Source organism: Rosa rugosa, chromosome 2 (genome assembly GCF_958449725.1).
Source record: "Rosa rugosa chromosome 2, drRosRugo1.1, whole genome shotgun sequence".
Taxonomy (NCBI): Eukaryota; Viridiplantae; Streptophyta; class Magnoliopsida; order Rosales; family Rosaceae; genus Rosa; species Rosa rugosa.
The window spans coordinates 2,510,511-2,534,556 of NC_084821.1; the positions used below are offsets into that span (position 1 = coordinate 2,510,511).

General features: G+C 41.8%; 1 protein-coding gene and 1 pseudogene across 1 annotated transcript; one reads left to right on the top strand and one right to left on the bottom strand.

Moving 5' to 3' along the window:
* The first annotated feature begins 248 nt into the window (after positions 1–248).
* On the top strand, positions 249–1,913 carry LOC133728217 (sodium/hydrogen exchanger 3-like; annotated as a pseudogene).
* Positions 1,914–18,740: 16,827 nt separating this feature from the next.
* LOC133734014 (receptor-like protein 3) lies at positions 18,741–21,093 on the bottom strand. Its single transcript, XM_062161676.1, has one exon. It carries the CDS (start codon positions 20,529–20,531, stop codon positions 18,804–18,806), a length of 1,728 nt encoding a protein of 575 aa, XP_062017660.1. The 5' UTR covers positions 20,532–21,093; the 3' UTR covers positions 18,741–18,803.
* Positions 21,094–24,046: the final 2,953 nt, after the last annotated feature.

Sequence of the window (24,046 nt, forward strand, 5' to 3'; positions counted from 1 at the left end):
GATAGAATTAGAAAACGTAAATAATAATCCTAAATATTTTAAGCTCCTGTATAACAAAGGTGTCTAATCTTGATTAAGCACCTTATTAGATTGCTCTAAACCTAAATTGTTAAATCATCTCATTTTTCACTCAAATTTTCAATTTTTAGCTCTAAAACGATTCCTTCAAAGAATCTACGCCATCTTGGACTTATCCGTCTGAGGTTGTCGAAATTTCTAGAAGCATCTATAACTTGAATCCAACAACAATGGCATTGTTTATGAGCTCAATGGCATCAGAATCGATGGGAATGTTTAGGACTTCCGATCATACTTCCATTGTTTCCATGAACCTATTTGTGGCACTTCAATTCTTTGCGCTTGTATTTTGCTTGGCCATTTGCTGGAGGAGAGTAGATGGATGAATGAGTAGTCCATTACCGCGCTTGTGATTGGATTGTACTGGTATTGTTATATTGCTAACCACAAAAGGGAAAAGCTCTCATTTGCATGTTAGACCATCTCCAACCGTTCTGTCAAATGATACGGTGGAGACTCAACGGCAACAAATGAAAGATGAAAATGCTCCAATAGATCTGTCAAATCAAACGTGGATTTAACATTCCAATTCTCACTGTTAAATTTGACAGTTCTCACAACTCTGTCAAATTGTTTCTTTTCATTTTTTAATGCCTCGAGTCCTTCTCTTCTTCTCTCTTTCCTCCTACCCAGATCTGTTCTTAGAATCTGGGCATCTGTTGATGATGAACGAAAGATTAACCACTGCTCTATCAACAAAGACTGATGAGAGAAATCAAGCCATATAAAACCAATATTAAAAGTAGAATCCTTTTCCTGCAGACCAACACCCAAGCTGAGAAATCAAGTCATCTATTGTTGGCTTGTTGCCCATCAAAGAAGAAAAAACAAACCCAAAGATGAAGAAGAACGAAGATCAGAAGAGATAAAGAAGAAAAGTCAAATCATTTTCCTGCAGACCAACACCCAAGCTGAGAAATCAAGCCATATGTTGTTGGCTTGTTGCCCATCAAAGAAGAACAAAGAAATCCAAAGAAGAAGAAGAACGAAGATCAGAAGAGATAAAGAAGAAAAGTTGAATCCTTTTCCTACAGACCTACACCCAAGCTGAGAAATTTAGCCATATGTTGTTGGCTTGTTGCCCATCAAAGAAAAAGAAAAACCCAAAGAAGAAGAAGAACGAAGATCAGAAGAGATAAAGAAGAAAGAGAAAAAATAGTTTTCTTTTTGTTATAATTTTTTTTTGAAAAATAATAAAATAATATTTAAATATAACTAATGTGTTGGATCAAAAAATTGTCAAAAATGACCATGACACGTCATCCTTCAAATTCAAATTTGACACAAGATTTTTGAATAATCTGTTGGAGATGCTCTTAGTGTTTAGTGAAGATCTTTCCTTAATGACTTAATCCATCTACTTCCTCCGATCATTTTCAATGCCGGGTTCCAACTGAAGAAGAAGCAGTTTTTTCATAACTTCATGACAATCATGATGTTTGGAGCTGTTAATTGGCACTCTCATATCCTTTGCCACCATATATATCCTTAGGTGCTATGCATTTTTTCTGCAAGTTCAACATTGGTTCCCTTAAGAATCAAGATCGAAGATTATCTTGCACTTGGAGCAATATATTCTGCAACTGATTCTGTTTGCACCTTGCAGCTAGGTGCTTAATCAAGATGAGACACTTTTGTTGTACAACCTGGTTTTTGGGGAAGCTGTAATCAATGATGCCACATCGGTCGTGCTTGGGATGAAATCAGCTGTCTCAGATTTCTGTGTCCCAATTTTGTCCCCTCAACATGTTTGGTCCACAGAGATTAAAAAATGGAACAAAAGATTAAGAAAATATTTTTTTAATCTATGTGGACCAATCATGTTGTGGGGATAGAATTATAATAGAATAATGGAGACAGCTAGCTGATTTTATCCCGTCGTGCTTTTCAATACCATACTGACCTGCGCGCAAATGCATACATGATCACCAACATTATCACAATTGTTCTTTTCAGCACAGTGGTGTTTGGTTTGATGACTAAACCCCTAGTGAGGCTCTAGCTTGCTTCCTACATCAAAACAACACTACTTCACTAGTATGACATCTTCTGAACCTTCTAGTCCTAATTCCTTCATTGTACCACTGCTCACAAACTGGCAAGATTCAGTAGCCAATATCAGGTCCATGGACATATCCCGTCCTACTAGTTTAAGAACACTCCTAAGCACTCCGTCTCAAACTGTCAACTATTATTGGCGAAAATTTGACAATGCCTTCATGCGGCCTGTTTTTGGTGGGCAGGGTTTTGTACCTTTCTTTCTAGAATCACCTGTTGAACCAAATAGTGACTACTGGGTAGCTACACCACCATGTATTGGAATATTGGGCCAACACTTGAGAGTTTCTCCTTCGGGCCGGTTGAGAAAAGATTTTGCCCCGACATAAATATTATTTCGAATTTGACAATTATTGCCAACGCATAAATATATTTCCTTCATTCTAATTCAGAACGCCGCCACTTCCCCAAAAACACCCAGAACCCCATTTCCAATGTCAAACTGTACAGTCGAGACCTGCACAGTTGAGACCAGTGATGGAGACAAGCTCAACAGAAGGCTGTTCAAACCCAGAGAAGTGAGAGAAGCACAACAACAACATCAAATCAAGGAGGGCAATGATCCTCTAGAGGTTCTGCTGCATCCCTACTCTGTCCAAGGTGGCTGTCCAAGGCAAAAGAGAATCGGGGTATTACAAGATGGGACAGAGAGAAAAGCAGAGATGTATTGTGAACTTGTAGAATGCTTTTTAGGGCATCCATTGCATATACAGTGTTTTTTGTTTGTTTTTTTTCTTAATTGCAATCTTGTTCTTAAAACATCAGCATTATCCAACCTATCTATAAATACACTAAACAGTTGGAGGTTTAAAAACTAGTTTTTTGTTAAAGTAAAATGACAATTGGAATTGGTCTACTCATTTCATTTCATAGCCCATTTATATAGGGAGAGAATTACAACGGAAATATCAATTACAATGATAACATTAACTACTGATTGGTCCTTGATCCATGCTGATTGATGGTGATTGCTAATTACTTGATTCTCTCTCCGTCAATCACTTTGACGAAGGCACATAATGTGTTTTTCCTTTAACACTCCCCTTGTGCCAAGTCAAAGATGAAATGGTGTATGAGTTGTTGCCTCACTAAAAACCTTGCCAAGTAACAATAAAAACCCTGTGGGACAAAAAATACACCTTGGTCGAAGGAAAAGAGCATAACACACCTTTTACATTTGAGGATGACATGTGTGTGTTAGACTCCCCCTAACGTCTACATGTCCCCCTGATCCTTACATTAATCAAGGGAGCTTGGAAAGTCTTCACATTCCTATGATTTTCACATGTTTCTCAAATATGGCCTTAGGCAATGATTTGGTGAACAAATCTGCTACATTCTCCTCAGACCTTACTTGATTCACTTGAATCTTGAGGAGGGCCTGTTGTTGCTGATTGTAGAAAAACTTTAGTGATATGTGTTTTGTATTCTCCTCAGACCTTACTTGATTCACTTGAATCTTGAGGAGGGCCTGTTGTTGCTGATTGTAGAAAAACTTTAGTGATATGTGTTTTGTATTATCACCGTTGATATTCCCTAGCTTCATCTGTTCGATGCAAGCTGCATTATCTTTATTAATGCAAGTAGGCTCTTCCGTGGTAGAACTCAAACCACTAGTCCCTCGAATATGTGTGATGATAGCTCTTAACCATACACACTCACGAACCGCCTCATGTAGAGTAATGATCTCTGAGTGGTTCGAGGAGGTAGCCAGATGGGTTTGCTTGGTTGATCTCCAAGATATTGTCGTGTTCCCATTGGTAAATACATAACCAGTTTGGGAATGACCTTTATGTGGGTCAGAGACATACCCAGTATCAGCAAAACCAACCAAAACGTCATTTGGCGTTTCGGTGTAGGAAGTGGCGCTTTCGCCATCAACATTTCCTTTAGGGATTGCAGTTCCATCTGCGGTCCCTCTTGTCTCTCTGTAGGGAAAGAACAGTCCCAAGTCAATGGTTCCTTTTAGGTATCGAAAATGTTCTTGATACCATTCTAGTGACGCTGCGTTGGCGCTGAGCTAAATCTAGCTAACAAGTTCACTGAGAATGCAATGTCTGGTCGAGTACATTGGGCTAAGTACAATAATGCGCCTATTGCACTTAAATAGGGAATTTAAGCTCCCAACACTTCTTCGTCATCTTCCTTTGGACAAAATGGATCTTTCCTTGCATCCAAACTTCGACCGATCATGGGAGTGATCATGGGAGTGCTAGCAGGATGCGCTTTGTCCATGTTAAATCGCCTGACTTTTGGACATACGCAGACTGGTGGATTAATATTCCACAAACTCGGTGTTCTAGTTCAAGGTCTAGACAGAATCGAGTTTTCCCAAGATCCTTCATCTTAAATTCGGATTTCAAGTAGCTCGCGGTTTCTCTTATTTCATCAAGAGTACCTATTATGTTCATATCATCGACATATACAACTACAATTGTAAATTCGGAACTTGTTTTCTTTATGAATACGCAGGGGCATACTTCATCGTTCTTATATCCCTTCCCAATCAAGTAGTCACTTAGACAAGTATACCACATCCGTCCGGATTGTTTCAATCCGTAAAGTGAGCGTTTCAACTTAATTGCAAACGCACTCCGTGGTTTAGAGTCACTTGACTTGGGTAATGTAAGGCCATCAAGCACTTTCATATATATCTCTGAATCTAGATCCCCATAGAGATATGCAATAACCACATCCATGAGCTGCATTTCCAGTCATTCGGAAACTACCAAGCTAACTAAGTAGCGGAACGTTATAACGTCCATTACGGGAGAGTATGTCTCCTCGTAGTCAATTCCAGGGCGTTGTGAGAAACCTTGCTCCACAAGGCGAGCCTTGTACCTCAGGACTTCATTCTTCTCATTACGCTTTCTGACAAAGACCCATTTATGTCCTATAGGCTTTACATTTGGTGGGGTTAGCACTACCGGACCAAATACCTGTCTCTTTGTCAGAGAATCTAATTCTGCCTGGATTGCTTCTTTCCATTTAGGCCAATCTGCTCTTTGTTGACATTTTGCAACAGAGCGTGGTTCGATATCATCGTGCTCTATGATTCCTTGAGCAACAGTATATATCATCAATGTGTATGGAAGATCTTTCTATCAACTCATACGCACTCTCATAATCCTTTGAGATTTCTTTGTTCTCTGGAATCATTTTAAACATCGGAGCGTCCTCCAGTATTGATTCATGGACATAACTATAATCAGAGACAATCTCATGAGAGGGATTCTATACATTGATGATTGGTTTGTGCCTTACTCGCCCTCTTCTTCCTTGGGTGAGTGTCAATCGAACCAAGTGGCCTCCCCCTCTTCCTTTAGGGAGCCACGGCCTCAACAACACCTCCACTAAGTGTGGTTGCAGTGCCTCTATCTGCGGCACCGTGCCCCTTGTTGGGGACTTCTAACATTGCAGGCACATTTGTAGCTGGTATATGTGATCTCGTCACTTTTACGATATTAGTAAACGCATCAGGCATCGAATCTGCTACTTCTGAAGATCGATTATTCTTTTCACTTCACTTTCACTTTGTGAAGTGCGGGGATCAAAATGAGACAGAGTGGGAACAAACCACGACAATTCCTGTCGTTCCCTTGGAAAATCCTTTTTCCTATCTCCCCCTAACGATGGGAAGACTGTCTCATCAAAGTGACAATCCGCAAATCTAGCGATAAAGAGATCGCCTGTCAAGGGTTCCAAATAGCGGATAATTGTTGGGGATTCGTATCCAACATAAATACTTAATCGTCTTTGAGGACCCATTTTGGTGCGCTGTGGGGGTGCAATAGGCACATATACTGCGCAACCAAATATGCGTAGGTGTGAAATGTCAGGCTTATATCCAGTTACCAACTGGTACGCAGAAAATGGTTGGCCAGGAGTGGGTCTGAAACGAATAAGTAAAGCTGCGTGCAATATTGCATAACCCCATGCAGATATAGGCAGGTTGGTGCGCATAACCAATGCCCTAGCCACCATCTGTAGCCTTTTGATGGTGGCTTTTGCGAGACCATTTTGTGTATGCACATGGGGTACATGATGCTCTACATCGATCCCGATAGACATGCAATAATCATCAAATGCTTTTGATGTAAACTCTCCAGCGTTATCAAGCCTTATAGACTTGATAGGGTGATCAGGGTGGTGAGCCCTTAAATGTATAATCTGTGCTAGGAGTTTTGCAGCATTTCTTGTGGACAATAAAGCAACATGTGACCAGTGTGTCGAAGCATCCACCATAACCATAAAGTACTTGAATGGTCCGCATTCTGGATGGATAGGTCCACATATATCTCTTTGTATTCTTTGTAAGAATGGAATGTTTTGTTTTGTATCTTTAGCATAGGAAGGTCTCGATCCTGTTTTTGCTAAAGAGCAGGCTTTACAAAATGAGTGATTTGCCTTTGAAATAGTCAATGAGGCATAATGGGAGGGAGGTAGTGCTTCTGGTACTTCAGAAGGCAATGACTACATTTGAGCAGTACTAGGACCGACACCTTGCAGTGTGATGGATTTTTGTCCCATTTTATTTTTCACTCGAAAGAAGGGATGTCCATATGAGTTCTTTAAAATACGGATCATCATGTCATGACCGGGGTGCCCTAGGCGGTCATGCCAAAGCCTGTATGAGTAAGTGTCCCACATTTCATTGTTGGTGACGGCATAAGATTCAATGATTCGAATCGTAGTTTGGTATAGTCCACTAGATCGACTCATAAGTTTCTCTAAAATGCGTTTCCTTCCACATTTATTAGAGGTAATATAAATGTATTCAAGTCCATTCTCACAATATGTTTTTACATGATAACCGTTGGCACAAATATCTTTAAAACTTTAACAAGGTTCGATTAGCTCTTGGTGCCTATAGAGCGTCTGTGACTTTAAATATATCTCATATTCTTTAGAGTATTTCTATTTTAGTAGAATGATAATCTTTTCATTCTAATAATTTTTTCTCTAGATGTATTGCTTTACATCTTTATAGTGCAATTTCGAACCATGTAAATATGTGTAGTGAATAAATTTGAATAAATTCAGTGCTTCAGAATAAAATTCAAAATTTATTAATAAGCCAACGATAATCAAATCAAGGTCTTTGTTCAGAAATCTAATTCATCAAACCATTCTTTGAGACCAAATAATAGTCTAATTAAAAATGAGGCATTATGCCTTCACATCTGTCTTTGGAAAATAAATAGATAAAGCAGATCGGTCAAAATCTAGTCCATTCATCGACTGAGCAAGTTCCTTGTTGCCATTGAAGTCTGCAATTGTGAGGTTGACATCTGGGTCATGGCCTCCTTCTTCCATATAGTGAGCCTCTTGTTCTTTAGACTCCCTATACCTCTTGTGAGTGGCTGCAACTATGTTGCTTGCTTGGCAGTTTTTGTACCAATGCCCAATGACTCCACACCTATAGCATGGTTTATTGCTTACTCTTTCCTGTTTGACTGAAGGGTTCTTAGGTGCCCTTTGCACCTTGTTTCCATGACCACTATGGCCAGCACCACCATCTCTGCTCCATACATTGGGAGGGCCTCCACGGCCCATACCACGACCCCCCATGTCCCTTGCCACATGGTGCGTTGTTGCCACGTGGGTAGGGATCAGTATGTCTAAACCCCTTTACATTGGAGTTCTTTCCACCTTTCATTTTTCCATAATTAGCCTCGAGAATTTTCTTTGTCCTAGTGGGCCTGGCATTGTTGTTCAAGAGAACCTCATTATGCCTCTCAGCCACTTGCAGTAGGTTGATTAGCTTATTGAAGATAGTGATTCTTTTGTTGTTATACTCCAACGTATACTGGTTCGCTAGTATAAGTGCTGAAGCAGGAAAAATGGAAAGAGTCATTTGGATCATATCATTTTCTGTGAGTTTCCTTCCACATAAATTGGGACGTGCCTTGAGGCTCAACATGTCTTTATTGATGTCATTTACCCTTTTGTAGTCAAGTATGCGAATTTCATTCTACTGAACGGTCAGTTCTGGGAGTAAAGTTTCATGAATATTCCCAAAACGTCCCTTAAGGGCATTCCACAATTCTTTGGGTGTCTTCTGCTGTAGGTATTCCCAGCGTAGGCTAGTATCAATATGCCGCCTCAGAAATATTAAGGCATTTGCTTTCACCTTATTAGATAGTTCGTCATCTTTGGGGTCGGTAATGGTGGCAGTGTAGTCTTTTGCCACAAAGGCAGTTTCTACATCGGAAACCCAACGGTGGTACTCAAGTCCGTTCTGAGTCCAAAATGTCAAATTCAGGTCGAGTTGGATCAGCCATCTACATAAACAAGAGGGAAGATATAAATTACACAGTCATAAAGACATCTACGTAAATTATTTTCCAAAAATGTGAATTAGATTTCAAGACCAAGATTCGTAATGGTCACATTTTTTTCGATGCTATGTGAAAATACTTTATCACGGTAATGTTGTGTGTATAATGCGCATGAATTTTCATTATCATGGCAAAACGGAATTTATATGTTGCATTCTAAAATTAAGCATAACACATGTAATAATAAATAAAACATAGCATATATAAAAATAAAGTACATGGCATGCTCAAAATTTCATAAATAATATATAACAGAATAAAATATAAATCATGCTTAAAGATAGTAAACATAAATAAAATTCACATGTTGTAGATTCCATGAATATATATAACATATAAAATAAGCAGTAATATAGCATGCTCAAATTTCGACGAATACTAAAACGTATATAAAATAACAAGGCATGCTTTAAAAATAAAAATAAATCAATATTATCTAACTAAACATGCTCAAAAGTTCTAATTATAAACAATTAAATATACCATAGTATGAAAATAAATAAAAGAGAACATACTTGGTTTTGAGAAAATAAAACAATCTAGCGCCAATGCAGGCGTGCGTAGCGATATTTTTTGGACTTGAGAAAAGCTGAGCTGCTTCCTCTTGCAGTGGGCTTTGTTATTTTTTCCTTTTTCTAGGCCTGATCTTTTTTTTTTGTGGGCCTCAGGGCTTTTTTTTTTAATTTTTGGGCTGGGTCCTTTTCTTTGGGCCTTTTGTTTTTTTTTTTTTCTGTTTGGGCAGCAGTTTTTCTTTGGGCCCCTTTTTTTTTTTTTTTTTGAATGTTGTTGGACCGGGTCCTTTTCTTTGGGCCGGATTGTTACTGTTTGTTTTATTATTTTTTTCTCTCTTTTTTTTTTTTTTTTTTTTTTTTTTTCCTCTCTGTTCTTTCTTCTTCCTCACGAACTCATCTCACCTTTCTGTCCCCCTTTTTCTGGAAGGACTCCTGTTGTTGGGTATGGAGGCCGCTCCGGCGAGAAGGCTGAGTTGGCAGGTGAGGCGCGCTGATCTGCAGGTAGCTCTGGCGGAGGCTTGCGGAGGTAGCAGCAGCGGCGGTGGAGGCGTGGGGCTGCTGCAGGCGGGTTGCTGCAGACCGGTGGCTGCTGCGCGTGGGTTGCTGCTGCAAGGCACTAGGGACTGCCACAGACGCGCGGGGGCAGGAGGCTGGAGGCTGCGGTGCTCGGCCCGGTGGGCTGGGATCGAGTGGCCTGGGCGTGGAAGGCTGTGCTTGCTGGGCTGGGGCTGCTCGGCCGGTGAAGGATGCTGGGGCTGCTCGGGTGTGGCAGCTTGCAGGCGGCAACGCTGAAGGAGGGGGAGGGGGGGGGGGGCGATCTGGGCAAGAATTTTTTTTTTTTTTGGAATCGTTGGCGGCACAGAAGAAGAGGAAGAGAGAGGTTTTTTTTTCTCTTCTAGGGTTTGGAATTGATTTTTCTTGACTATTGGCTCTGAGCGTACTGATAACGTGTTAAAGTAAAATGACAATTGGAATTGGTCTACTCATTTCATTTCATAGCCCCTTTATATAGGGAGAGAATTACAACGGAAATATCAATTACAATGATGACATTAACTACTTGTTTGGCTCCAATTTTGTTGCAGCTGGTCAACAGTCTCTTTTCTGCGCGGGCGTGCCAGCACCGTTCGGGTGCGGTCGTCGGGGGTGTCCCTTGACCTGACTTCTTTCAAGCAATTGTGGACGAGGAGAGCACCAACCTCGTCGTGGGATTCTTTGTGCCTCGTGGTGAGGACTTTTGCTGATCTTCTTGCGTCACCAAATCGATACTCGATGTTGTAGATCGAGCAGAGCGAGAACCACCGGGAAGTAGAGAGAACTTGCTAAAGCGTGACTTTAGCTTGGCTGGGTTGCTAGGGCGTTACCCTTGCTTGGCTGGTTCTGTAACCGTTGTGGTCGCGGCACTACCGTCGGCTCCCGAGGAGACTAGGACCGAAGCACGTTGACAGAGGGTTTGGTGGCACTGAAAGTCGGCTTCTGAGAAGACTAGGACTAGGAGTATGATCACCGGTAAGAGAAAGAGAAGGAGAGGAGTTGCTCTAGAGAGAACTTAGATCATTTTAGAGATGTTGTTGTTGAATGTGAATGTGTGTGTTGTGTTTCAATGTAACCTCTATTTATAGGCTACCATGCCAACTACTTTGGCATTAAACAAATGAAAGTGGAGCACTAATTGGAGACAAGGGAGGTGGAGGTGTAGGTGGAGCACTAATAGGAATGATGAATTTGGGAGATAAGGGAGGTGGAGATGGAGGTGGAGCACTAATAGGAATGATGAATTTGGGAGATAAGGAAGCACTTTCGGCTCCTTTATTCCTTCATGTATATCTCCATCAGAAATTCAGATTCTGGCCATGATGTCTTCATAAAAAATGTTCCACTATGAATCTAGATCATGCTGACCAAATTTCAGAGCTTTCTTCCATGTGGTTGGGCCGAAAATGCTGCTGGACCTCTTACAGGTCCAGTTTTCCAGTTTTGCTTCTGTAGAAAATTGGGCTGATTGTTTGAAGGCCTTCCACTCAAAAAAAGCTCTTGCACTCTTCATAAGAAATGATCATTGGGCTGTCTAGAATGGATCTGGAAAGTTTCAGCACATTTCGATTTCATTTGGTTAGTCTGCCACCCCTCCTTCCTTGTCTAGCTCGGTTTTTTCTAGCCGAAGTAGGAAAATATGCTAAAGTTGACTTGTCATACTTCCATAGTAGGTTTTATTTAGCCTCTAAATATATATTTAGAGCTTGTCGACAATATATAGCTTGAGCCACTGACATTGGCTCAATTTCTCCAAGACACGCCTTGTCAGGCCAAAATGTTCATTTTGGGTCCAAACATTGCCCCCCAGACCTCGAAGTCAAAGGTCTTCGTCTTGACTGAAGGGGTCTTGAATCAACACTACTCTTATAATGTTGTTGCTCCAAAGCCACTTGTATTGGCTTGACTGTTTCCATATAGGCCTCTAAATAGGCCATAAAGCTTGAATGCCACAATCTGGATTGCCTTTGTTATGAACTGATGCTTCCTTTGCCAACTTTATTGCCCCCCATGGATCTGGCGAAACTTGGGCAGGTTGTAGGAGATCAGAACTTTAGCGTGCCCCCCATGCGAAGGAGACTGCTTTTGATCGCGAATGAGGATCCTTTTCTTCCTTGGTGGTAGTTTCGCCATGTGTATAGCAACAAGTATCTGCCATTGATAGGGTTATGATGGACATCTCCATCCAGGTCCTTGAGATGAAAAGCTCCTTTCCCTAAGATTTTATTAATGAAAAAGCTCCAGATATTTCTTTGCTAACCACTTCTAATGTTGCGACTCGATCATAGGCCTCTTTCTCTACTAAGTACGAAGATAACTTGTCGTACAAGGAGTGGAAGGCCTCTACCCCTTCCTCTGGAAGGTCGTAATCCATTAATTATCCATTGCGTGGGGCACAGCATGGCCGGGCCTCACTAGGTCTTCTTTTGCAAGCGTGAGCCCCCACTGTGCCAACTCGGAAGCCGTCACCCCTGTGGGGCGGCCCTTATTGTCGATGTTACTGACTTGCAATGGAGTAATTGGCTCAAAATAGTACCTAGCATCTACGTAATTCACGGAAACAGGGAAAGGGCGAGGGTCTGCTTTAATTATCTCAGCCTTATCTGTCACCCTGTTCCACAAGATCAACTCTTGGTGGAGTGTTGATGGAACACAATAGCTCCGATGAATCCAATCTCTTCCCAGGATGGCACTGTAGGCCGCGTAACAATCCGTAACGAAGAACGCATAAACGCCTTCCGCGGGACCCACGTTGATTTTTAGGAACAGTAAACCTAACGTCTTGGTTACTGTGCCCGCGAAGTTCTTCAATGTGAGAGAGGTAGACTGGATCTTCTCCTTCTTGATTCCCAAAAGCTGCATGGTCCTTGTAGTAATGACATTCACAGCCGCGCCGGTATCAACCATTATCTTGCTGACCTTAGTCCCATTAATTTCCACTGTGATATACAAAGGTCGCATGTGTTGCACCAAGGTGGGCATAGGTCTTGTGAAGCTCATGAAGAAACCCTTGCTGTTAGCATCTTTAGTCTCAAGGAACACTACTTTTTCCAACGGTGTTGTTGCGGCTGAAATGATCTGCAACTGCTGTTTTCCAATTGCGTCAGTTTCTACGCATTCCTGCGCAGCGACTGGTAAGGCATACTTAGCAAGAAGCACATAAACCATATTGCAAGAGGTATCCACCATTTCTGTCTCGTCCATGTCATCATCAAGATTGAGCTTGGGTTCATCTGCTGAGATTTCGGTGTTGAACTGTTTAGCCATGAAAGCAACCAATGATTCCTCTGCGGGGATTACCGCTTTGGCTTGTTCGTGCTCCTGTACCATGGGAACCTGGTTCAACGACTCTGAAATTTGTTTCGCCGTTGGCACTTCCTCTGGGAGAGCGACCACCGAACTTTGAACTTTCTTAGGCCTCCACTGCACAGTTGCGGACCGATTGTCTTTGCCCCCCAGCCTGTCAAAGATTGAAGGCTCGCTATTTCTTCCTTCGTGAGATATTCTCCGCCAAACATTGACTTTACGAGTTGGCGGCGGTTCTCGCCTTGCGGGAACTAGGGACTTCTCCTGAGCGCTGCTCTTGGGGGTCCGTGGCTTTCGCTCTTCACGTGATACTTTGGGCTGCTGTTTCTGAACTCGCGGGGAAACGAATCTCTTGGAGGCCAGTGCCTCCAATTGTCTCTGATACTCTTCTGGAGATTTTAGTAATTGCGATGGTTTGATCAGTCCTTGATCTAGTGCTTCCAAGGTTCGCTTTGCTTCTCCAAACCTCCGCTGGAGTTTTCTCTTCCTTGAAGAGCTCATCTCCACCGCCTTGCCCTTCTTCTGTGTATACCATCTCCCTTCTTTGATGGAGGACGTCGATACTGGCGGAATGTAAGGTCTGGCTAAAACCCCTTGCCGCTTATCTACTTGCTCTTTTTCCCTCGCGGTCTTCAACTTTTTGAATAAGTTTGAGTCCCTTGGAGAAAGAGTTTCTGAACCACTGTATACTCTTGGGCTGTATGGTTGGAAGTTTCTAGAGGATGATAATAACTGTATTGGCGGCAGAGATCCAAAGCGGACAGTCTGGGATGTTTCCTCATCTAGGGCTTGAGTGTCACATTCTTCCTTGCACCGAGAGCATAGGACGATGGGTAAACGAGTCTTGGATTCCCGCTTCATGACTTTGTCTCCAACCCTTTTCAAATCCTTAGCCGCATGGTCTGGACTTTGATTCTGCTGATCTTTTTCACCCCATGCCACGTCCACCATATTGATGCCGGTATCTGGGAAGGGATCTAGGTCCACCAACGCTGCTGCTGTTTTCGGTGCCTCTACTTGCAAACTACCGTTATTTAACCAGATTTGGATCTGATCCTTCAGCTTAACACAATCGGCTGTATTATGATTCCACATATTATGGAGTTAGCAGTATTTCTTCCCCCTTAGCTGCTCTGGTTTGGGAAATGGGCCGAAGTCAGTTTTCACCATCCTTGCGGCGATCATTTCATCCAAGATTTCATGCGCTTTGTTCGCGTCGTAAGTATAACTTGCAAACTCTGGTTTGGTGAAAACCACCGACTTGAGCTTCACCGGCTCTTTGCACAGTTTCAGTTGCTTTAGTGTTGAAGCCTTTTTTCCGGTGAGTTCCAGGGCAGCTATCTCGTCTTCTTCAGACTCGTCAGCCTCTGCCAGGCCGGATTCCTCGCTCCTATAGTAAGGATCATAGGAACTTGATTGATGGCTGAGCGCAGCCACAGTTCTATGCTTCCCAGGCATGTATGTTCCTTTGGATGAGTTTCTCATGGCGTCCATTTCCCTGAGGAGATGCTCAAAGCTCCCTACTTCTGTGATCAGTTCCCCCATAGAGTTGAACATGCTTCCATGCTGTTTTTTGCGTTGGCGGGGCTCTAAGCCTTTGATTGCCAACTTTACCAGTTCTTTCTCCGGTAGAATCACGTTCAACTTTCCTTTCTGGATCTGAAAGCGTTGAAGGTACATGACAGCGGATTCAGTTGGCTGCTGAGCCATCTGAGTGAGTGAAGCCAGATCTACTTCCGGCTCGATAGTCCCGAAGGTTTCCTTGAACAGCTTCTCCATCGCGGGCCAACTTGCAACTGATCCCGGTTGCAGCTTAGTGAACCAGGTAAAGGCAGACCCCGATAAAGAAGTAGCAAAGATGTTACACTTCAGATTGTCATCGTTCTGGTATTGGCCACACTGTACTCGAAACCTAACCAAATGGGCCGCGACATTTTCGACTTCCTCTCCCAAGAAAGTAGAGAACGTAATGTTCTTATATCCCCTAGGATAAGGTGTCTGTGTAATATGCGGTGGGAAGGGCCCCTGGTAGGCCTCCTCCAGGTCAGGCCTCTGGTTCGCGGCCCTGATCATTGCTTCTACCTCCTCTCTCCTTATATATCTAGGATCAGGAGGAGGTGGGTGAACCACTGTATCATCAACTGGCCAGATCAGCGGTGGCGCCTGTGAAGCCTGATTAACCAAAGATATGCCGCCTCCATGGGTCACTTTGTGTAGGGTTGACGTCTGTGACGTAAAACCCACTGCTGGCTGACCCTTTGTGGTTGTGGTGACCTTCGCTGGACTTTTAACCCTGTCGGTACCATAATGGTTTGCTGGAGGTGGATCGTGGTGCACGTATTCAACTCCGTCACTGTCATATTGTGGAAACAGGCTATGATCAACAAAGGCCCCTTCATTGATTTTCAAAGTCCTGGTTCCTTGGGTGACTGATGACGCGGCGTTGTTCTTCCCACCCGTTGCCAGAGTAGTCTCTTTACCTCTGACTGATGCGGCAGTAGTGGATGTGGTTGTACTGCCGCCGTTTGCTTTTTCTTGAGCATTTGGTGGTATGTACTTGCCAGATATAGGGGACTGACCTAGAGAGCCCAGAATGGCGCTAGGATCTCCCAGTGTTTTATGTAGAACCTCTCTGGCCTGATCGAGGTCAGCCTTCTGCATGGCCACCTGGGTTGCGACGTTGGATCCTTCTTTGCGAATCGTCGCGACTTCTGAAGCGATGTGTTTGCTTGCGACCAACAGCTCTTCGTGGTTCTTCTGTATTTTTTGGTTCATGCCATCGAATTGCCCTTGTGTTTGTTGTGCCCCTAGCTCAAGCCTCTTGACCGAGATCGTGAACTCATCAAGCCGTCGACGGTCCTCCGCAAGGGCTTTTTCCATCTTCTCATGGTATGCAACAGAATTCTGTTGAAGGATGTCAAGCCGCTCTTCTATGGTCGCATTTTCTGGAACGAGAATAGGCACAAAGTCAATAGTTGTAACTGCGCTCGCGGCTACCTGGGTGATGCTAGACGTATCGTCAGCCTGATTAGGCTGGGCGGTGGGAATTTTCTCGCCTTCAGTAGTAGGATGTTGATTTCCTCCTCGTTCGGTTGACATTTCTGTTGATGGAGGGTGGGGAGAAAATCTTTGGATTACTTGTTCTTCAGAAAGACCACGACAGTCTGCACGCGAGTGCGGTCTGTAACTGGAGGTCTTATGTTTCGGGCAGTTAACGTAAACCTTTTGATAAGAGTTTGCGCTTGACTTCCCAATGGCTTCTGGAAGTCTGAATTGAAAGTAGCTGAATTCAATAAGACACTGTGAATCAAGGTTTAGACGTGCGGCCCAAGTATAGTCGCCTAGACACAAACTTTCTTTCAAATCCTTTGGGCAACCTTACTGAAATGGCCAGGTGGGGGAGGGCGAACAAAAGAGGCAGAATCCATTTTGGCATGAACTACTCCCACATAGTGGTTTAGGCCCATTTGTACGCACTTCTGGATTCAATAACCTGTTATGAACGTTGTCCCCTTTCTAGACACCATTTCACATAGGCTATTCTTACTAAGATGAGAAAGATCATAAGTGTGAAGACAGTTCAACAAGTGTTAATAAAAACCGCCCTTAACCTTAAGGGACCTGAACTAGGCACCAATAAGGAGTTTAGGTCAATATTAACAAAAGAGACTTCACCTATTCCGTTATGATTCACAACCCCTTACTAACCTCAACTTCTTAATAGCGGTGTGATTTACAGCTCACAGTTTGTCCCACTGGGCGTGCCAAAATGTTTGTTTTGAAGGCCGGTGGTTGAATGTCTTCAAGAAAAGAAAAGAAAATTCTAACCTGGTCCCACTGGGCGTGCCAAAATGTTTGGCTCCAATTTTGTTGCAGCTGGTCAACAGTCTCTTTTCTGCGCGGGCGTGCCAGCACCGTTCGGGTGCGGTCGTCGGGGGTGTCCCTTGACCTGACTTCTTTCAAGCAATTGTGGACGAGGAGAGCACCAACCTCGTCGTGGGATTCTTTGTGCCTCGTGGTGAGGACTTTTGCTGATCTTCTTGCGTCACCAAATCGATACTCGATGTTGTAGATCGAGCAGAGCGAGAACCACCGGGAAGTAGAGAGAACTTGCTAAAGCGTGACTTTAGCTTGGCTGGGTTGCTAGGGCGTTACCCTTGCTTGGCTGGTTCTGTAACCGTTGTGGTCGCGGCACTACCGTCGGCTCCCGAGGAGACTAGGACCGAAGCACGTTGACAGAGGGTTTGGTGGCACTGAAAGTCGGCTTCTGAGAAGACTAGGACTAGGAGTATGATCACCGGTAAGAGAAAGAGAAGGAGAGGAGTTGCTCTAGAGAGAACTTAGATCATTTTAGAGATGTTGTTGTTGAATGTGAATGTGTGTGTTGTGTTTCAATGTAACCTCTATTTATAGGCTACCATGCCAACTACTTTGGCATTAAACAAATGAAAGTGGAGCACTAATTGGAGACAAGGGAGGTGGAGGTGTAGGTGGAGCACTAATAGGAATGATGAATTTGGGAGATAAGGGAGGTGGAGATGGAGGTGGAGCACTAATAGGAATGATGAATTTGGGAGATAAGGAAGCACTTTCGGCTCCTTTATTCCTTCATGTATATCTCCATCAGAAATTCAGATTCTGGCCATGATGTCTTCATAAAAAATGTTCCACTATGAATCTAGATCATGCTGACCAAATTTCAGAGCTTTCTTCCATGTGGTTGGGCCGAAAATGCTGCTGGACCTCTTACAGGTCCAGTTTTCCAGTTTTGCTTCTGTAGAAAATTGGGCTGATTGTTTGAAGGCCTTCCACTAAAAAAAAGCTCTTGCACTCTTCATAAGAAATGATCATTGGGCTGTCTAGAATGGATCTGGAAAGTTTCAGCACATTTCGATTTCATTTGGTTAGTCTGCCACCCCTCCTTCCTTGTCTAGCTCGGTTTTTTCTAGCCGAAGTAGGAAAATATGCTAAAGTTGACTTGTCATACTTCCATAGTAGGTTTTATTTAGCCTCTAAATATATATTTCGAGCTTGTCGACAATATATAGCTTGAGCCACTGACATTGGCTCAATTTCTCCAAGACACGCCTTGTCAGGCCAAAATGTTCATTTTGGGTCCAAACACTACTGATTGATCCTTGATCCATGCTGATTGATGGTGATTGCTAATTACTTGATTCCCTCTCCGTCAATCACTTTGACGAAGACACATAATGTATTTTTCCTTTAACATTTATTTATTTATTTTGGAAATGAGGTTTGAAAACTAATTGGGGACATTGATTTGATTGTCATGTGAAATCTCATTCAAAAAAAAAAAAATCATTTTCTACTGTAGATCCACTTTTTTTGGGCTTGGATTCTTTGGTCCGTTTAGGAGAAGAAAACAATGTATCATAGACTATTTTGGGCCTTGTATATAGAGCATATGTTATTTGCATGCTGGTCTTTTCTTTTGGGTTGGTCGTTTGACTCGTTTCCGAATTGTGACCAACGAATCTTCGTTTTGAATCACTCACATTATTCTTTCATTTGGTCCGCACTTTGCCGTGATTTTTATTTGCTCTTGAGATAATAAAAAATATATCGAAGGTTGTCAGTCATTCATCTATGTCGAACAAATTGATTAGTTTGTGTAACAATTAAGATCTTCAAGCCTTCAAGGTGAGTTATGTAATCAGAATATCTGTTGGTTTGTTGGTTGGTCATACCTAGGTGAACGAGCAGGTTGGCCTTGCAAATTATCTTATTCTTTGATTATCAAACTTCATCTAAAAAACCCTACTCATAATCTTGCAAAGCAACAATGGTGAATTATATCTCTGATTACACGGCTTGTAAAATTAATAACATTAACTTAACAAGTACAGAAGCCAACTGAAATATCAAAACACATTAATAAAGTCTTACAGCACCAAACAACAATAAGAGAACAGGAAAAATGAAACAGTTATTGGGAGTAATCTACTCTACTCTAGCTTCTAAGCCTTCTCTGCATTTTGGCTATACACCTGATTACCATCACATAAATCCTATTATGAGCATTGTCTAGGACTTCGAAATATGCATACCTCCACTTCTTCTTCAGCACCAAAGGGCCACAAACACCCCAAAATCCTAAAATGAACCCAAGAATAACAAAAACATGCAACCATGGAATTTGATCTTCATCCTCATCCTCCGTACTATCTTCATTAATGTTATTGTTATCTGCATCCTTGCCTTTAGTTGGCTGACACTCAGTTGGAAGTGGAGTGCCACAAAGTTTCGGATTCCCCTCAAATGCCGATGCACTGAAGCTCTGGAGCTGAGTGCTTGTTGGTATTTCGCCGTCAAGGTTATTGTATGAAACATCAAAGTCTTTCAGAAAACTAAGCCACGAGAGTGACGATGGAATTTTCCCAGACAAATGATTCTTGGAAAGGTACAATGTCTCCATGTTCTTAAGGTTTGATATCTGCTCTGGAATGTTTACTGAGAAGTTGTTGTTGCTAAGATCCAAATGACGGAGAAGCCGCAATTGGCCAATCTCAATAGGTATGCTACCACTAATGTTATTACTCTTTAAGTCCATTGCAGGAGGAAAGTAAGACAATGTGTATTGTACAAACACTGTTGGACCTCGGGATCCATAGACAGGCAATTCAAGCTCGATATCATCCTCTTGATTAGCAGTCTTTTCGGATACCCACATCGGGAGCCTACAAAGTTCCTTTGGAAATTCACCTGAAATTAGGTTAGCTTCCAAGTTCAAAAAATTGAGCCTTGGAAGATTCACCAACCAACTAGGACTGGAACCTGTTAAACTATTAAAAGACATATCCAAGACCTCTAGCTTCTTTACCTTAGATAACCATACAGGTATTTGACCAGTGAAGCCACAATCATCTAAAGCCAAAAGCCGAAGATTTTGTAGTCCATCAAAATCAACCACGCCAAGATCAGCCGGCAACTCCCCACCTCGAAAACCAAAGGCGAAGGATAAGTATACAAGACTTTTGCAACGCCCCAATATCCTCATTGCCCTTGAGATATTGGTCAACCTATTGAAACCGAGCGAGAGGAAGGACAAGGATGTCAATGATAGAATCTCAGGTTGAATTTCTCCTTCTAAATCGTTATGACTCAGTCGAATTGCTCTAAGAGACCGGCATGAGTAAAGGCTACTTGGTAAGATACCAGTGAGCAGATTCTGACCAAGATCAAGTTTACTAAGTTTACTTAGTCTCGAGAAATTAAGGGTAGAGATATTTCCTTCCAGATAGTTGATTCCAAGATTCAGCTCTCTAAGGTTAGAGCAATTCATCAGAGATGGGGGTACAGAACCTTCGAAATTGTTGAAATGAAGGAACAAGAGTTTCAACTTGGAGAGTTTCCCAATGTGTAGGGGGATCATGCCACTCAATTGATTAAAGTGGAGGTCAAGAATTGCGAGGTTGGTGAGGTTGACGATTCTATCACTAATGACTCCATTAAGAAAATTGAATGGTAATGCAACTTCTTCAAGCATGGTAGCATTATAGATATCTTGTGGAAGTAATCCCGAAAGGTTATTGTTCCCGGCACGAAAAACCTTTAGTTGGGAACACTCCCCTATTCCATGAGATATACTGCCACTGAAATTGTTGAAGGAGAAGTCCAATAACGTAATGAAGGGTGAAGAATTATGACAAACCGATGAGGGGATAGACCCTGACAACATATTATTGCTGACACTAAAACTAGTCAAATTGCTAGCTTGTCAAAAAAATGAAGATGGAATTGCACCATGAAAGTTATTGTTGGACAAATCCACAATCTGAATATTGATGGATGGCAGAGAAAGTGGTAGCTCTCCGGAGAGAAGGTTATAGCTCAAATCAAGGACCTCAAGATGACTCAAGGACAAGAAGAAGCCATTACTTAGCTCTATCGAACCATAAAATGAATTATGGGAGAGGTTGAGGTGGGTGAGATGCGGGAGATTTTCAAGTGATGAAGAAGGAAAATTACCTCCTTTGAGTTTGAGGCCTTTGGAGGGTAAGCTCAAATGAGTGACCGAACCACCCGGATTACAAGAGATGCCCTCCCAGCGGCAGCACTCACCGGAAGTCCAATTTAGAGGAGTTGAAGTTGACAAAGTGAGGGCAAAGGACTGAAGAGAGCTGCGTTCAGTTTGGTTGCATGCGTGAATGTTTATAGAAAAACTAGAGAATATGAGAAGGAGGACAAGGAAGCGATTGGCCATGGGGTGATATTAGATCAGTTCACAATTAGATTGCTCAGAGGCTTGTATTTATGTTAGTTTGTAAAGCCATTGATGAAGAAGCATAAAGTTGGACAAAGTTAGATTCAGTTCATATTTAGATTGCTCAGAAGTCCTCCATCGTTTACTTTTAGACCATAACACTAGGTTGAAGACTGGAAGTGGAAGTCGTTTGGATTAGGTTTGGTACTTAAAGTCCAAGTTCTATCTTTTGAAAGATGAATGTTGGTGCTTCAGTCAACTTTTTCATTGAGAGTGATTAACGCACATAGACGGTCTGCTCTTCTTTGAAATCAATAGACACAACCTGTTTGTCATCCCAAACTTTATTATTTGTAATATTTAACAAATTTTGAATTAATGTAATATTTATATACTTGCATAGCGAGAAATAAAAAAACATAATCCAACTATGCCAAAATATATACCATAATGATGATTAACACTAATCCAGAGCATGAAGTCTGCTACATAAAATGATCCTTCGTCTTTTACAAAAAGAAACTGACTTGAAAGAAGCTTAGAGTACTAAAGTATGCTTTTCCAGTTTTCCGGTTTCATTCGACTTAAAAGAACCATTTCTTTGCCAAATTCTTCATCTTGAAGATTTATGATGACATAAATTAAATATAAAAACAAACTTAAAAGCATTCTCGATCTGTCACATAAATGCCATCACAAAAACAGAACCTTGGAAAAGATAAACCACCAAAGATTGTATGCACCGACAGTGCAAGTGCACTGCCAGTTATTTTAATCTCTAAAAAAATAACAGCCACTCATCTAATCTACTCCTTTATATATTTTAATATCAAAAAAATTACATCCATTCATATTGCAAGTACCCATGCACTGACGGTGCATGGAATACACTCCCTCTCTGAACTCTTAACTATACACATTCTTATCATCGCATAGAGCCTATTTAGTAAATTGTCTAGCAAACGTGCATATCTGCATTTCTTCTTAAACACTAAGAGCAACTCCAACAGCTTTCCTATAATTTTTGTATAATAGGGAAGCAAAAGTCAAAGCTTTAGCATCTTTTTCTTCTCCAACTCTAACAGATTCCCTATTTTACAGCAATCTCTAAAATCTCTATATTCTTCCTTAAATTTTTAGAGATTGCTGTAAATATAGGGAATTTGGTTTTCTCTTTCCTCACTTTCCCGAAAATAGGGATAGTTATAGGGAATCTGTTGGAGCAAAAGAGGCTAATTTTTCCCTAAAGTAGAGAAAAATCAAAATATGGGGAAACTGTTGGAGTTGCTCTAAAAGGCCACAAACACCATAAAATTGTTGAGATTGGTGTTCATTCTCATGCAAAAAGAGTAATGACCCACAAGTATTAATGTGGCAACTATGTTTGACAATTGACATAGTTGGTGTAGAAAACAAGAAAACATTGCTGCATGTTTCATGTAGTGCATACGTGGGTAAACTGGCAAGGTGAAAAAGATATGTGAATGTATTAATTGTTGTAGGCTATTAATGATGACAACATGTTGAATAAAGACTAGCTTTGTCTTTGTTTGTCACTCCACGCTATTCACAAGATGAGAAGCTTGCCACTCTTGCATTTGGTATGCCTATATATATGTAGCAAGATTAATGTATTAAAGCATGCAAGTAAGCATCAGGCAAGCAATAGAAATTGCTTGTGGATTGTGCATGAGAGTGAGAGAGAAAAGTGCTAATTAAGAGAGAAATTCTCTTAGGTGAGATAGTGTGTTCTTAGGTATTTTATGAGTGAGGGTGTGCAAAGGTTTCGGGATTTGGGTTATGGGATTTAACTCATGTATCTTGTACTAGTTTTATTCTCATAGTGAAAGACCAAATATCTTGGGTGGACGTAGGTAGGAAATTCGTCGAACCACGTTAAATTTCGTGTCAACTGTTTTTCATCTTTGTTTGTTTATTCTGTTTTTTTTTGTGGTGTTGTTGCAGGGTGTGTCTATTCTTGAATCTCGGTTAGTTCGTGGGGTTAAAATTCCAACAAGTGGTATCAGAGCTTTGGTTCAAAGCTACGGCAGTTCATTTGAGATTCAGGGCACCACGATTACAACAAAGAGTTTTGCAATTCAGCAGTTTGATGGCAAAGGTAGCTTTACTCTTTGGCAGAGGAGAGTAAAAGATATTCTTGTCCAACAAGGCTTGGTTAGAGCTTTAAAAGGCAAGGATGGGAAGCCAGAAGGAATGAAAGATGATAAGTGGGAGGATCTAGAGTCACACTGTGTTAGCACGGTATGACTCTATAGCTAATAACATTATCAACAATGTTATGGGTGAAGATTCTCCATCGGCTCTGTGGGAGAAGTTGGAAAAATTCTATCTTGCTAAGAGTTTGACCAACAAGTTACATCTGAAGCGGCAACTATACAAGTTGAAGATGGATGACGGTGATAATCTCATGGACCACATGAACGTGTTTAATGGATGCTTGGATCAACTTCGGAAAGTTGATGTGGTTATTGAGGAGAAAGATAAGGCCCTCTTACTTCTTACCTCGCTTCCCGATTCGTATGAAAATCTAGTGACAACCATGTTGTACAGTAAAGATGTAGTAAGCTTAGAGAAAGTGCAGGGCGTCGTTGGTGTCCGATAGTACTCAGAAGAAAGCCACTCTCGAAGATGGGCATGAGTCTGCGTTTGTTGCTCGGGGTGAAAATCGTGGAAGGACATCCGATGGTAGATCTGATGCACGCAGTAGGTCCAGATCTAGTTTCGGAGGAAAGTGTGTATAATGATATGGGTGCAAAGAGTTCGGTCACATCAAACGATATTTTCCTAGAAGAAAGGATGGTACTGGTCTGAATAATAATGCTGGGGTAGCGGAAGATTATGGAGATATTTTCACAGTCTTCGAAGGTATAAACACTTCTCCTTGTGAAGACTGGATTTTAGAGTCAGGTTGTACTATGTATGTTTGCTCCAAGAGGGATTATTTTGCAACATTCCAAGAAAGTAAGGGA